At 63.3% G+C, this 12,484-nt stretch overlaps 1 protein-coding gene across 1 annotated transcript; it reads left to right on the top strand.

Annotated features, from left to right (window-relative positions):
• Positions 1-4,838: 4,838 nt before the first annotated feature.
• On the top strand, positions 4,839-11,685 carry THAP7 (THAP domain containing 7). The gene is made up of 5 exons (XM_083882159.1): positions 4,839-4,868; positions 5,623-5,702; positions 7,663-7,818; positions 9,450-9,575; positions 10,881-11,685. The coding sequence occupies exons 2-5, from the start codon at positions 5,623-5,625 to the stop codon at positions 11,395-11,397; spliced, it is 879 nt and encodes a 292-aa protein (XP_083738285.1). The 5' UTR covers positions 4,839-4,868; the 3' UTR covers positions 11,398-11,685.
• Positions 11,686-12,484: the final 799 nt, after the last annotated feature.

Below are 12,484 nucleotides of genomic sequence, written 5' to 3'. Positions count from 1 at the left end.
CGGGTGACCCAGGTGACCCATGTGACCCTGCTGTCCCCATCGCAGGGCACGGCTGGCCCTGTCCCGGGTGGCTGTGGGTCACTCTGTGGGTGACAGTGGGTGACCCGGGTGACCCAGGTGACCCAGGGTGACCCGGGTGACCCAGGTGACCCAGGGTGACCCATGTGACCCTGCTGTCCCTGTCACAGGGCGCGGCTGGCCCTGTCCCGCGCGGCCGTGGGTCACTCTGTGGGTGACAGCAATGACAGTGAGTGACCCGGGTGACCCAGGTGACCCATGTGACCCTGCTGTCCCTGTCGCAGGGCGCGGCTGGCCCTGTCCCGCGCGGCCCGTGTCACCGGGCGCCGGCTGCGCGCGCTGGTGGCCGAGGCGGAGGAGCAGCGGCTGCAGGGGGAGCGGTACCGCCTGCAGGTACAGGGACAGGACACCCTGTCACTGCTGTCACTGCTGTCACCTGCTGTCACTGCTGCCACTGCTGTCACTGCTGTCACTGCTGTCACCTGCTGTCACCTGCTGTCACTGCTGCCACTGCTGTCACTGCTGCCACTGCTGTCACCTGCTGTCACTGCTGTCACCTCCTGTCACTGCTGTCACCTGCTGTCACTGCTGTCACCTGCTGTCACTGCTGCCACTGCTGTCACCTGCTGTCACTGCTGTCACCTGCTGTCACCTCCTGTCACTGCTGTCACTGCTGTCACCTGCTGTCACTGCCGTCACCTAGCGTCACCTGCTGTCACCTGGTGTCACCTAGTGTCACCTCCTGTCACTGCTGTCACTGCTGTCACTGCTGTCACCTGCTGTCACTGCTGTCACCTCCTGTCACTGCTGCCCCCCTGTCACTGCTGTCACCTGCTGTCACTGCTGTCACCTGCTGTCACCTGCTGTCACCTGCTGTCACCTGGTGTCACCTCCTGTTACCTCCTGCCACCTCCTGTCACTGCTGTCACTGCTGTCACTGCTGTCACCTCCTGTCACCTTCTGTCACCTGCCGTCACCTCCTGTCACTGCTGTCACTGCTGTCACCTAGTGTCACCTCCTGCCACCTACTGTCACCTAGTGTCACCTACTGGCACCTGCTGTCACTGCTGTCACCTTCTGTCACCTGCTGCCACCTACTGTCACCTAGTGTCACCTCCGGTCACCTGCTGTCACCTACTGTCACCTAGTGTCACCTACCGGCACCTGCTGTCACTGCTGTCATCCCCTGTCACCTCCGGTCACCTCCTGTCACTGATGTCATTTCCTGTCACCTGCTGTCACCCCACAGCCGCTCTGTCCCCACGCTCTCCCTGCGCCCCCATGTCCCCGTGTCCCAATGCCCGATGGCACCTTCCCCGTGTCCCCAAATGTCCCCAATGTCCCCATGTCCCTGCTGATGTCCCCATGTCCCCAATGTCCCCATATCCCATGTCCCATATCTCCAGTGTCCCCAATGTCCCAACATCCCCAACATCCCCATTGTCCCCAATGTCCCCATGTCCCCATGGCCCTGCTGATGTCCCCACTGTCCCCATGTCCTCAATGTTCCCAATGCCCTCAATGCCCCCATGTCCCAATGTCCCTGCTGATGTCCCCACTGATGTCCTCTTGTCCCCATATCCCATATCCCATGTCCCCATATCTCCAATGTCCCCAATGTCCCCACTGATGTTCCCTGTCCCCATGACCCCGCTGCTGTCCCTGCTGATGTCTTGATGTCCCCTGTCCCCACTGACACCCCTGTCTCCTGTCCCCTGTCCCCATTGACATCCCCCTGTCCCGTGTCCCTATGTCCCCACTGATGTCCCTGTCCCCTTGTCCCCATGTCCCCTTGTCCCCATGTCCCCATGTCCCCATGTCCTCATGTCCCTGTCCCACGTCCCCCTGTCCCTATGTCCCCCTGTCCCTGTCCCCTGTCCCCATGTCCCCTGTCCCCACTGACATCCCCATGTCCCCATGTCCCCTTGTCCCCGTCTCCTTATCCCCATGTCCCCACTGCTGTCCCCACTGATGTCCCCATGTCCCTGTCCCCATGTCCCCACTGCTGTCCCGCTGTCCCCATGTCCCCACTGCTGTCCCCACTGACATCCCCTGTCCCTGTCCCCATGTCCCCACTGCTGTCCCCACTGCTGTCCCCATGTCCCTGTCCCCATGTCCCCTGTCCCTGTCCCCATGCCCCCTGTCCCCTGTCCCCACTGACACCCCCTGTCCCCGTCCCAGGCCCGTGCCAGCGAGGCCTCGGGCCGGCTGGTGGCCGCGCAGGTGGCCGCGGTGGCCGCGGGCACGGCCCAGGCGCTGGCCCAGGGCCACCAGCTGCGCCGGCAGCTCGAGGACATCGGGGACGGCGCCGCGGCCACCGCGCGGCACGTGGCCGTGCTCAGGGCGCGCCTCAGGTGGGGCCGGGCCGGGCCCAGGGACACTATGGACACACTATAGAACCCTATAGAAACCCTATAGGCCCCAGGGAAACCCTATAGAACCTACAGACTCCATAGAAACCTTATAGAAACCCTATGGGCCCTATAGAGCCCCTATGGGCCCCATAGAAACCCTATAGACCCCATAGAAACCTTATAGAAACCCTATGGGCCCCATAGGAACCCTATAGACCCTACAGACCCCATAGGAACCTTATAGAAACCCTATGGGCCCTATGGAACCCCTATAGATCCCAGGGAAACCCTATAGAACCCCTACGGACCCCATAGAAACCCTATACAACCCCTATGGACCCTATAGAAACCCCATAGACCCCATACAAGCCCTACAGAACCCCTATGGACTCTATAGAACCTGTATGGACCCTATAGACCCTATAGACCCCATAGAAACCTTATAGAAACCCTATGGGCCCTATGGACCCCATAGAAACCCTATAGAACCTATAGAACCCCTATGGACCCTATAGAACTCCTATGGACCCCATAGAACCCCTATGGACCCCATAGAAACCCTATAGACCCTATGAAACCCCTACAGACCCCATAGAAACCCTATAGAAACCCTATTGACCCTATAGAAGCCCTATGGACCCCATAGAACCCCTACAGACCCCATAGAAACCTTGTGGACCCCATAGAAACCCTGTAGTCCCCATAGACCCTATAGAAACCTTATGGACCCTATAGAAACCCTATGGACCCTATAGAAGCCCTATGGGCCCCATAGAACCCCTATGGACCCCATAGAAACCTTATGAACCCCATAGGAACCCTATGGACCCTATAGAAACCCTATAGACCACATAGAAATCCTACAGACCCCATAGAAACCCTATAGAAAACCTACGGGCTCCCTGTGGGATTAGGGGGAGTCTCTGTGGGGTTTATGGGGTTTGGGAGGTGTCTGTGGGATTTTGGGGGGTCTCTGTAGGACACTGAGGGGTCTCTGTGGGGTTTCTGGGGTGCTGGGGGTCTCTATGGGATATTGGGGGTCTCTATGGGATATGGGGGGTTTCTATGGGGTTTATGGGATATGGGGGTTCTCTATGGGATATGGGGGGTCTCCATGGGATATTGGGGGTCTCTATGGGGTTTATGCTATATGGGGGTTCTCTATGGGATATTGGGTGTCTCTATGGATTATAGGGGTCTCTATGGGGTTTTGGGACGCTGGGGGTCTCTATGGGATATGGGTGGTCTCTATGGGGTTTTGGGGTCTCTATGGGATATTGGTGTCTCTATGGGGCTTATGGGACATTGGGGCATCTCTATGGGATATTGAGGTCTATATGGGGTTTATGGGGCACTGGGGGTCTCTATGGGATATTGAGGGTCTCTATGGGATATGGGGGGGTCTCTGGGGTTTATGGGGATGGCAGAATGTTTCTATGGGGTTTATGGGATATTGGGGGTCTCTATGGGATATGGGGGGTCTCTATGGGATATTGGGGTCTCTGTGGGATATTGTGGTCTCTATGGGGTTTATGGGGCGCTGGGGGTCTCTATGGGTTATAGGAGTCTCTATGGGGTTTTGGGGCGCTGGGGGTCTCTGTGGGGTCTGACTCCCCAGGTGTGACCCCATGGCCTGTCCCGCGGCAGGTGTGACCCCATGAACCTGTCCCGCACGGTCCGGCGGATGCTGCGGGACGGGGACGACTCTGAGGACAGTGAGGACACCTCTGGGGACAGCGGGGACTGCGGGGACAGCGGGGCCCCCCCCGCGCCCCCCGCCCAGCCCGGCACTGCGGGCACCCCCTGAGAGCCCCCAGACCCCAAACCCGCCCGTGTGTGCTGTGGGGTTTGGGGCGGGGGTCCCCAATCCCATTAAACCCTCTGGGGGATCCCCCGGCCCGGGCCGCTTTGGGGGGTTAAAATACCCCTGAGATCCCTTCAGATCCCCCAGACTCGCCGGGAGGGACTCAAAACCATCCCTGCACCAACCGGAGGGTGTTGAGACCCCTCAAAACCCCCCAAAACCCCCCAAAACCCACCCGGGGCGCCCCAAAACTGTCCTTACCCTGAACCCCCCAATAAACCCCCGCGATCTCTCCAAACCCCCCACAGTCGGCTCGGGGGGGGCTCCAAAACCCTTTAAACCTCAAACGGAGGCGTGAAATCCCCCAAAACCCCCAAAAAACGCCCCAAAATTGCTCAAAACGCCCCAAAATGCCCCAAAAGCGGCGGGAAAGGGGCGCAGAACGCCCGCGGCGGGGGGCGGGGCTTGCATAGATAATGAGCAGGGGCGCGGCTCGCCCGGCCAATTACAGCGCGGAATGCAAATAAAGCGCACGATCAGGGGGCGGGGCTTCACGCCTTCATAGCAGTCTCAGCCAATGAGAATAAAGAGGCGGGGCCAGGGCGGTGCGGAAGGGCTGTTCTCGCGGATTTCGGGAAAGTCTCGCGAGAGTTCCGGGGAGGCCGCGGCGGCGGCGGGATGGGAGCGCCGAGGTGGGGCCGGGACCGGGAAATGGGGAAAAACGGAGAAAAACGGGAAAAAAACGGGGAAAAACGGGAAAGGGGACGGGCCGGGATGGGGGCAGAACACGGGGAGGGTGTTCCGGCCCTGGCGGGGAGATGTCAGGCCGCGGAGGGGCGGAGAGAGGGGCAGGCCCGGCTTGAGCGGGGAATGGTGGGGAGGGAGGGTGGGGAAGGGTCAGTGGTGGGGAGGGGTCAGTGGTGGGGAGGGGATGGTGGGGAGGGGTCAGTGATGGGGAGGGGAGGGTGGGGAAGGGTCAGTGGTGGGGAAGGGTCAGTGATGGGGAGGGGAGGGTGGGGAGGGGTCAGTGGTGGGGAGGGGAGGGTGGGGAAGGGTCAGTGGTGGGGAAGGGTCAGTGGTGGGGAGGGGTCAGTGGTGGGGAGGGGAGGGTGGGGAGGGGTCAGTGGTGGGGAAGGGTCAGTGGTGGGGAGGGGTCAGTGGTGGGGAAGGGTCAGTGATGGGGAGGGGTCAGTGGTGGGGAGGGGAGGGTGGGGAGGGGTCAGTGGTGGGGAAGGGTCAGTGGTGGGGAGGGGTCAGTGGTGGGGAGGGGAGGGTGGGGAAGGGTCGGGGTGGGGAAGGGTCAGTGGTGGGGAGGGGTCAATGGTGGGGAAGGGTCTGGCTGCGGGAAGGGTCCATCCATGGGCAGCGGGGGCACTGTGGGGTGAAGCCCCCCAGTTCGGGGCCCGGGGGGGTTTGGGGACCCCCGTGACACCCCCTGCCCCGCAGATGCCCCGGCACTGCTCCGCCGCCGGCTGCTGCACCCGCGACACGCGCGACACCCGCGGCCGAGGCATCTCCTTCCACCGGTGCGTGTCCCCAGAGACCCCCGGAGACCCCCGGAGACCCCCAGAGACCCCCGCAGACCCCCTGAGACCCGGGCTGGAGACCCCCGGAGCCCTGGGGCTGGAGACCCCCAGAGACCCCCTGAGCCCTGAGAGCCATGAGAGCCCCAGGGCTGGAGACCCCCAGAGCCCCCAGAGAGCCCCGGAGACCCCCAGAGACCCGGGCTGGAGACCTCCAGAGACCCCCAGAGCCCTCCAGAGCCCTGGGGCTGGAGACCCCTGGAGCCCCGAGAGCCCTCAGAGCCCCCCAGACATGGGCTGGCACCAGTGTCATACCCCCCTTAGCAGTGGGCTGTCACTGGTGTCACCTGTCCATAGCAACGGCTTGTCACTGGTGTCACCCCCCTCAGACACGGGCTGTCACCGGTGTCACCTTTCCATAACAACGGGCTGTCACTGGTGTCACCTGTCCATAGCAACGACCTGTCACCAGTGTCATCCCCCCGTAGCAACGGGCTGTCACTGGTGTGTGTGTCCCCTCCCCCAGCAATGGGCGGTCCCAGGTGTGTCCAATGGGCTGTCCCAGGTGTGTCCTGCCCCCCCCCCAGCAATGGGCTGTCCCAGGTGTGTCCAATGGGCTGTCCCAGGTGTGTCCTGCCCCCCCCCCAGCAATGGGCTGTCCCAGGTGTGTCCAATGGGCTGTCCCAGGTGTGTCCTGCCCCCCCCCCAGCAATGGGCTGTCCCAGGTGTGTCCAATGGGCGGTCCCAGGTGTGTCCCCCCCCCATGTGAGGGATGGCTCAGCCCGTTCCCCGTTAACGGGCCCGGCTGGGCTGTTCCATTTCCAAGTGTGGGGGGGGGGGTGGGAGGTGTCACTGAGCCCTGCAGGTGTTGGGTGTGTGGGGTGGGGGGGGGACTGTGACCTGTGTCACCTGTGTGACCTTTGTGATTTGTGTCACTTCTGTGACCTGTGTCACCTGTGCCACGTGTGTGACCTGTGTCACCTGTGTGACTTGTGTCACTTCTGTGACCTGTGTCACCTGTGCCACGTGTGTCACCTGTGTCACTTTTGTGACCTGTAACCTGTGTCCTCCATCCTGTGTCCCCCCATGTGCCCCCCATGTCCCCTCACACCCTGTGTGCCCCATGTCCCCCGTGTCCCTTTGTCCCCTCACTGTCCCCATGTCCCTGTTCCCCATGTCTGTGTCCCCATATCGCTGTATTCCCATGTCCCTCTGTCCCCTGTTCCTGTCCCCATCCATGTCCACCTGTCCCCATCCGCTGTCCCTGTCCATGTCCCTGTCCCCTGTGTCCCTGTCCCTGTGTCCCCCTGTCCGTGTCCCTGTCCCTCTGTCCCTCTCCCCTGTGTCCCTGTCCCTGTCCTGCGTCCCGTCTCTATCCCTATGTCCCCTGTCCCTTTGTCCATGTCCCCCTGTCCCCCGTCCGTGGCCCTGTTCCCCTGTTGGTGTCCCTGTTCCCGTGTCCCTGTGTCCCTGTGTGCCTGTCCCCATGTCCCCCTGTCTATGTCCCCTGTCCCCATGTCCCCCATCCCTGTCTCCTGTCCCCTCTGTGTCCCCTGTGTCCCCGTGTGTCCCCTGTGTGTCCCCCATGTGTCCCCTGTCCCCTGTGTGTGTCCCTTGTGTGTCCCCCGTGTGTCCCCTGTGTGTGTCCTTTGTGTGTCCCCTGTGTGTCCCCATGTCCCCTGTGTGTCCCCTGTGTCCCCATGTCCCCCTGTCCCCTGTGTGTCTCCATGTCCCCCGTGTCCCCCCTGTCCCCTGTGTGTCCCCATGTCCCTGTCTGATGTCCCCTGTCCCCTGTGTCCCCTGTGTGTTCCCCTGTGCCCTGTGTGTCCCCCTGTCCCCCGTGTCCCCCCTGTCCCCTGTGTCCCCTGTGTCCCCTGTGTGTTCCCCTGTCCCCATGTCCCCTGTGTTCCCCTGTCCCATGTGTGTCCCCATGTCCCCCATGTGTCCCCTGTGATGTCCCCAGGCTGCCGCGCAGGGACGACCCCCGGCGGGCGCAGTGGTTGGAGAACAGCCGGCGCCGGGACCCGGCGGGCGGGGGGCGCTGGGACCCCTCCTCCAAATACATCTACTTCTGCTCCCAGCACTTCGAGAGCTCCTGCTTCGAGCTGGTGGGCTACAGGTGAGCCTGGGGGGGACAGGTGAGCCTGGGGGGGACAGGTGAGCCTGGGGCGGGGGACAGGTGAGCCTGGGGGGGACAGGTGAACCTGGGGTGGGATACAGGTGAGCCTGGGGCGGGGGACAGGTGAACCTGGGGCGGGGGACAGGTGTGACATGGGGACAGCCAGGTGGGGCTGGGGCGGGCTACAAGTGAGTCTGGGGCGGGGGACAGGTGTGACATGGGGACAGCCAGGTGGGGCTGGGGCGGGCTACAAGTGAGTCTGGGGCGGGCTACAGGTGAGTCTGAGAGTCTCCAGGTGTGACCTGGAGGGCTCCAGGTGTGTCCTGGGGTGGGCTACAGGTGAGAGCGGGAGGGCTGCAGGTGAATCTGGGGGGCTGCAGGTGAGACTGGGAGGGCAGGTGAGGGATTCCCCCAGGTATCACAGGTGCCCCGAGATCTCCCCTGGATCTGGGGGTCCCCGGGCCATGTTTTGGGGTCCCCTCAGGCCGTGTTTTGGGGTGTCCATGGGCTGTGTTTTGGTGTCTCGGGCCATGTTTTGAGGTCTTCAGGGCCGTGTTTTGGGGTGTCCCTGGGCCATATTTTGGGGTCCCCTCAGGCCGTGTTTTGGGGTCCTCCTGGGCGGTGTTTTGGGGTCCCCCTGGGGTGTATTTTGGGGTCCCTTGAGGCCGTGTTTTGGGGTGTCCCCAGGCTGTGTTTTGGGATCTCCCCGCCTGGTGTTTTGGGGTCCCCAGGCAGTGTTTTGGGGTCCCCCAGGCGGTGTTTTGGGGTCCCCCCGGGCCGTGTTTTGGGGTCCCCCAAGCCATGTTTTGGGGTCCCCTGACCATATTTTGGGGTGTCTCTTGGGCCCTGTTTTGGAGTGTCCTCAGACCATGTTTTGGGGTCCCCAGGCCGTGTTTTGGGGTCCCCCCCGGGCGATGTTTTGGGGTGTCCTGGGCGGTGTTTCGGGGTCCCCTCAGGCCATATTTTGGGGTCCCCCTGGGGTGTATTTTGGGGTCCCCTCAGGCCGTGTTTTGGGTTTCCCCCGGGCAGTGTTTTGGGGTCCTCCCGGGCCGAGTTTTGGGGTCCCCCTGGGGTGTATTTTGGGGTCCTCCAGGCCGTGTTTTGGGGTCCCCCTGGGGTGTATTTTGGGGTCCTCCCGGGCCGAGTTTTGGGGTCCCCCTGGGGTGTATTTTGGGGTCCCCTGGCCGTGTTTTGGGTTTCCCTCGGGCCGTGTTTTGGGGTGTCCCTGGGCCATATTTTGGGGTCCCCTCAGGCCGTGTTTTGGGGTCCTCCTGGGCGGTGTTTTGGGGTCCCCCTGGGGTGTATTTTGGGGTCCCTTGAGGCCGTGTTTTGGGGTGTCCTAAGGCTGTGTTTTGGGATCTCCCCGCCTGGTGTTTTGGGGTCCCCTGACCGTGTTTTGGGGTCCTCCTGGGCGGTGTTTTGGGGACCCCCTGGGCCATATTTTGGGGTCCTCCTGGGGTGTGTTTTGGGGTCCCCCAGGCTGTGTTTTGGAGTGTCCCTGGGCCATATTTTGGGATCCCCCCCGGGCTGTATTTTGGGGTCCCCAGCCCCTGTTTTGGGGTCCCTGACCCCTCTGTTCCCCCCGGGCTGTATTTTGGGGTCCCCTGACCCCCTGTCCCCTGTCCCCGCAGTGGGTACCACCGGCTGAAGGAGGGCGCCGTCCCCACCGTGTTCTCCTCGGGCCCCCCCCGGCCCCCCCGGCCCCCCCCGCCCGACAGCGACCCCCCGAAGCCCCCCCGGGCCGCCCGCAGGTGGAAGTGAGTCTGGGGGCTCCGCGGGGGGAGGGGGGCGGGTTTATTCCCACACGGGCCCACCCCGGGACCCCCCAATTTACCCTTCCCCACCCCGGGACCCCCCAATTTACCCTTCCCCACCCTGGGACCCCCCAATTTCCCCTCTCCCACCCCAGGGCCCCCCATTTTCCCCTTTCCCACCCCCAAGACCCCCCCAATTTCCCCTCTCACATCCCCAGGACCCTCCTCGGTGTCCGGGTGGTCCTGGGGGGCTTTGGGGGCTCACAGGGTGATGGGGCTCCCCGGTTTGTTCTCCCATCTGGATGGGACCCCCCCATTCCTCACCAACCTCCATCCCACCCCTGGGACCCCACAGGACCCCCCATTTCCCTGACTCCTCCCAGGACCCCCCATTCCCCACAGGACCCCCCATTCCCTTTAACCCCTCCCAGGACCCCCCATTCCCCACGGGACCCCCCATTCCCCCCTGACCTCTCCCAGCCTTGGGACCCCCCACTCCCTCTGACCTCTCCCACCCCCAGGACCCCCCATTCTCCCCAGGAGCCCCCATTCCCCACTGACCTCTCCCACCCTTGGGACCCCCCATTCCCCGCTGACCTCCACTCCCAGGACCCCCCATTCCTCATGGGAGCCCCCCCATTCCCCCTTGACCTCTCCCCAGGACCCCCCAGTCGCTTTTGGACCCCCCATTCCCCCCGGGACCCTCCATTCCCCGCTGACCTCTCCCAGGACCCCCCAATTCCCCCAGACGTCCCCCTCTCATTCCCCCCTGACCTCTCCCACCCCAGGACCCCCCATTCCCCCCTGACCTCCCCCGCCCCTGGGACCCCCCATTCTCCCCCATCCCCTCTGACCTCCCCCGGTCCCCCCAGGACCCCCCTGACCTCTCTCACCCCAGGACCCCCCGATTCCCCCGTCCCCCGCTCCCCCGGCCCCTCTCCCGTGCCCTCCCGTGACCCGCTCTCCCCCGGCACAGGCGGGACCCTCCCCCATTCCCCCGGCCCCTCTCCGTGCCCTCCCGTGACCCGCTCTCCCCCGGCACAGGCGGGACCCCCCGGGACCCCCCAATTCCCCCGCTCCCCCGGCCCCTCTCCCTGCCCTCCCGTGACCCGCTCTCCCCCGGCACAGGCGGGACCCCCCGGGACCCCCCATTCCCTCGTCCCCCGCTCCCCCGGCCCCTCTCCCTGCCCTCCCGTGACCCGCTCTCCCCCGGCACAGGCGGGACCCCCCGGGACCCCCCATTCCCTCGTCCCCCGCTCCCCCGGCCCCTCTCCCTGCCCTCCCGTGACCCGCTCTCCCCCGGCACAGGCGGGAGCCTCCCCCGTCCCCCCCGGCGCCGCCGGTCCCCTCGGACGCCTCCTGCTTTCCCCGGGACCCCCCGGACCCCGGCCCGCCCCCGGGCCCGTCCGGAGCCCCCGGCGGGGTCCCCGCGCTGCCCGGAGCCTCGGGCTCCCTCCCGGAGACGCTGCTGGTGGCCACGGGCGGGGAGGAGGCCACGGCCACCCCCGCGCTGCCCGAGGGAGCCCCCCCGGGCCCCCCGGGCCCCCCAGGACCCCCTCCCCCATCGGTGTTCATGGTGCGGCTGCCGGCGCGGGCGGGCTCGTACATCCAGAGCGAGCACAGCTACCAGGTGGGCAGCGCGCTGCTCTGGAAGCGCCGCGCCGAGGCCGCGCTGGAGGCGCTGGACAAGGCCCAGAGGCAGCTCCAGGCCGGGAAACGCCGCGAGCAGCGGCTGCGCCTCCGCCTGGCCGAGCTGCAGAGGGAGCGCCGGGCCGCGCCGGGAGCGCCCCGCAGCCCGGACCGGCCGCGGGAACAGCGGGAATGACAGCGGGGAAAACAGCGGGAATAGCAGCGGGAATAACAGCGGGAATAGCGGGGCGCTGAGGGAGGGGACGGGCCCCTCACCGCCCCCTGGGTTTGTAAATAAAAATAAAATTGTTTCGCTTTTTTTTTTTTTTTTTTTTTTTTTTTTTTTGGCATATGTGGGAATTGGTGGGGTCTGTGGGGTTTGTAATGGAATGGGGGTTTGGAACGGGGGTTTGTAATGGAATGGGGAGTTTGTAATGGAATGGGGGTTTTGTGGGTTTGTAATGGGTTTGTAATGGAATGGGGGTCTGTGGGGTTTGTAATGGAATGGGGGGTTTGTGGGGTTTGTAATGGGGATTTGTAATGGAATGGGGGTTTGTGGGGTTTCTAATGGAATGGGGGGTTTGTAATGGAATGGGGGTTTTGTGGGTTTGTAATGGGTTTGTAATGGAATGGGGGTTTGTGGGGTTTCTAATGGAATGGGGGGTTTGTAATGGGGGGTCTATAATGGAATGGGGGGTTTGTAATGGAATGGGGTTTGTGGGGTTTCTAATGGGGGTTTGGAATGGAGGTTTGTAATGGAATGGGGGTCGTGTGGGGTTTGTAAGGGGGGTCTGTGGGGTTTGTAAGGGGGGTCTGTGGGGTTTGTAAGGGGGGGGTCGTGTGGGGTTCGTAAGGCAGGATTTCTGCAGGGTTTGTAATGGGATTTGTAGAGAGGTTTTGCGGGGTTTGTAGGGGGGGATTTTTGTAGGGGGTGGAATTTCTGTAGGGTTTGTAGAGAGGTTTTTTGTGGGAGTTGTAGGGGGGGATTTTTCTGGGGTTTGTAATGGGGGGATTTTTGTAGGGGGTGGAATTTCTGTAGGGTTTGTAGAGAGGTTTGTTGTGGGGGTTGTCGGGGGGGATTTTTCTGGGGTTTGTAATGGGGGGATTTTTGTAGGGAGGGATTTCTGTAGGGTTTGTAGAGAGGTTTGTTGTGGGGGTTGTAGGGAGGGAATTGTGTGGGGTTTGTAATGGGGGGGTTGTGTGTGGGGGGGTATTTTTGTGGGGTTTATAATGAGATTTGTAGAGAGGTTTTGTGGGGTTTGTGGGGGGGATTTTTGTGGGTT

The sequence above is a fragment of the Zosterops lateralis genome (genome assembly GCF_965231275.1).
Source record: "Zosterops lateralis genome assembly, chromosome: 37".
NCBI lineage: Eukaryota > Metazoa > Chordata > Aves > Passeriformes > Zosteropidae > Zosterops > Zosterops lateralis.
This window is presented reverse-complemented; position numbering and strand designations above follow the sequence as displayed.

Bases quoted from the DNA above. Each gene is read 5' to 3' on its own strand.
- THAP7 (XM_083882159.1), top strand. From the start codon at position 5,623: ATGCCCCGGCACTGCTCCGCCGCCGGCTGCTGCACCCGCGACACGCGC. The intron at 5,703-7,662 runs GTGCGTGTCCCC...TGATGTCCCCAG, and splicing joins CGAGGCATCTCCTTCCACCG to GCTGCCGCGCAGGGACGACC. The intron at 9,576-10,880 runs GTGAGTCTGGGG...CCCCCGGCACAG, and splicing joins CGGGCCGCCCGCAGGTGGAA to GCGGGAGCCTCCCCCGTCCC.